Source organism: Pygoscelis adeliae, unplaced genomic scaffold (assembly GCF_000699105.1).
Source record: "Pygoscelis adeliae isolate BGI_AS28 unplaced genomic scaffold, ASM69910v1 Scaffold24, whole genome shotgun sequence".
In the NCBI taxonomy this organism is placed as follows: Eukaryota; Metazoa; Chordata; class Aves; order Sphenisciformes; family Spheniscidae; genus Pygoscelis; species Pygoscelis adeliae.
This window is the reverse complement of record NW_008824806.1, coordinates 765,956-768,856: the sequence shown is the minus strand read 5'-3', so window position 1 is coordinate 768,856 and position 2,901 is coordinate 765,956. Positions and strand designations below refer to the sequence as shown.

Genomic DNA, 2,901 nt, shown 5'->3' with positions numbered 1-2,901 from the left:
CCCTAAGCAAGATTATGACACTTCTTAAACTGAAATAGTTCAGCTAATACATGCAGCCTAGAAGCAGATTTCTGTTGACTGATAAACTGATGTTTTAGTACATGAAATAAAACCTCTCTTTCCTTTAAATATATTTTGACAGATTAAATTGTTGACAATGAAGCCTTTTACTGCATATCCTTCTGGGTTTATCGTATTCCTGTTTGCCTTGCTGCAGCGGAGCCATGGACAATGCAAAGAAGCAGCTAAAAAGTCAGAGATTAATTTGAGTGTAAAATATGATCTTCCTAACTTCATCGCAGAAACACCGATTCACTCTTTCCTTTAAATATATTTTGACAGATTAAATTGTTGACAATGAAGCCTTTTACTGCATATCCTTCTGGGTTTATCGTATTCCTGTTTGCCTTGCTGCAGCGGAGCCATGGACAATGCAAAGAAGCAGCTAAAAAGTCAGAGATTAATTTGAGTGTAAAATATGATCTTCCTAACTTCATCGCAGAAACACCGATTCAGAATGTAGTTTTATACAAGCATCATGTTTATATTGGAGCAGTCAACAAGATTTATGTACTAAATGAAACTCTCCAGAACATTTCTGCGTACAAGACTGGGCCCATTTTGGAAAACCCTGACTGCGCACCATGCGAAGACTGCAAAGATAAAGCCAATTTATCTAACAGCGTATGGAAGGATAATGTCAACATGGCACTGCTCTTAGAAACTTATTATGATGATCAGCTCATCAGCTGTGGTAGTGTGTCCGGAGGCATCTGCCACCGTCACATCATTCACCCTGACAACCCTGCTGACATTGAAAGCGAGGTGCACTGCATGTATTCACCCCGGGTGGATGGAGAAGCAGATAATTGTCCTGACTGTGTTGTAAGCACTTTAGGAACCAAAGTTTTGGTGACCGAAAAGGTCAGGTTTGTCAACTTCTTTGTTGGAAATACTGTGACATCTACATTTCAGCCTCCTCATGTGCTGCATTCAATATCAGTCAGAAGGTTAAAAGAAACACAGGATGGTTTTGAATTTCTCACAGATCAGTCTTATATAGATATCCTCCCTCAGTTCCGCGACTCATATCCCGTTAGGTATGTCCATGCTTTTGAAAATGATCACTTTGTCTATTTTCTGACTGTCCAGAGAGAATCTCTTGACTCCCAGGCTTTTCACACTAGAATCATCCGCTTCTGCACTTTAGACTCAGAGATGCGTTCTTACATGGAAATGCCTCTTGAGTGTATTTTTACCGAAAAGCGGAGGAAGAGGTCCATCCGAAAGGAGGTATTCAACATTTTGCAAGCTGCCTATGTAAGCAAGCCAGGTGCAGCTCTAGCCCACGAAATGGGCCTTGGGTTGAACGATGATATTCTCTATGGCGTTTTTGCTCAAAGCAAACCAGACTCCTCCGAACCAACCAACAGATCTGCTGTCTGCGCTGTCTCCGTGCGAACCATCAATGAGTTCTTCAACAAGATTGTCGACAAGCAGAACATGAAATGTCTCCAGCACTTTTATGGGAAAGAGAGCAAATACTGCTTGAACAGGGTAAGTGACAATTAATTTTTTACATTTTGGGACTCTCATTCTCTCTTTGCCTACTCCATTGACAGGTAGCCGTCCCCTCAGTTTCAGTTACAAAATGTAAGTCCCTGATCATTTCAGATTACTTATCGCTGCTGATGATTCATCTCTGTAAGGATTAGTTCCCGTAAATTGAGTATGAAAATCACTGAGGTCCTTATGCTAAAAGGTGCTAAAAAAGTATTAGTGGAACTGGGGAAAAAAAATTATTTTTTTTTAATTTATAAGTAATTGTTTTTCTTGAGAGACTGTGATGCAGATAAATGGAACATTGAGGCAGTTATTTCTTTTAATATTTCAAAAAAGTATTCATTAACATTAGTAACCATGTGCACTGAGGAGTCCCTGAAAATACCACTCATATTTTAAACTATGTTAATGCTGAATCACTGCCCTCCTTAGAAAAAAAATGAAAGGGCTGGTTTGGAACATGTCATGATGAGCCAGATTGTAATACAATTACTCATGCTTGATACACAAACGGTCCCACTGAAATCAGTTTTCTTAATGAAAGAAGTGTCTATGAAAAGTGTATCTGAATGAGGATACCGGTAGCCTCAGATGGGGGGGTTGCCTCTCTGTACACCATGTGTTCAGGTGGTTGCTGCTTTCCAGCCATCTGAAATATTGTATGTGAATGAAGCACAGGTTATTTCTGCCCTTCCAGCCAGTGTCTGTGCCGGTGTCAGTTCTTGTAAAGGAAATACAGAATCTGGGAATCGGGTACTTTTAACATTTATTTTGAAACATGAAACATTAGAGCTTTCAGTTGTACCTGCTTATGCAGCAGGGCCTTAAATGTCCTCTCTGGGGAGCTTTCTTTTCTCAAATACAAGAAGACTGGAGCTCAGAGGTGGCACACTGTTCTCTACCAGAGGGCAGGGCCAGAACTGTTATGATGGGGCTCTGCTCAGCCTTGCGAGCCAGGATGAGGCCTGTGTCAGGATGGAGCAACAGCTCAACCTACATGTGGGGCTGGATGGGATCCATCACTCCCCTTTGTTGGGATGGCTCCTGGTGAGGGTGGAAACCACGGGCCTTCATCACCCCTGTACCACCAGAGTCTTCCTCAGCATGGCTGCCCAGCACAGGAACTGGGTGACCTTTGGAGGTCCCTTTCAACCCAGACCATTCTGTGATTCTATGACATCAGGACAGGGCGGTGGCACATGCCCCACTGGAGCTGGGAGCATCTTGCATGAAAGAGAAGGGCTGCTTTTCGCTGCCAGGGGTGAGACGAGGTGGTATGGGGAGAAGCATCCGTTACAGAGCTGCTGTGGCTTCTCCCCAGCAGCAGGAACGTGCTCA

The 2,901-nt window shown here is 42.8% G+C and overlaps 1 protein-coding gene across 1 annotated transcript in view; it reads left to right on the top strand.

The window, feature by feature from the left end:
* The first annotated feature begins 348 nt into the window (after positions 1-348).
* Positions 349-2,901, top strand: part of MET (MET proto-oncogene, receptor tyrosine kinase) — a 71,813-nt gene continuing 69,260 nt past the window's right edge. Inside the window, exon 1 of the mRNA XM_009324057.1 lies at positions 349-1,557. Within this exon, the coding sequence (XP_009322332.1) occupies positions 358-1,557 (1,200 nt within the window). The 5' untranslated portion in view covers positions 349-357. The remainder of the gene's footprint in view (positions 1,558-2,901) is intronic.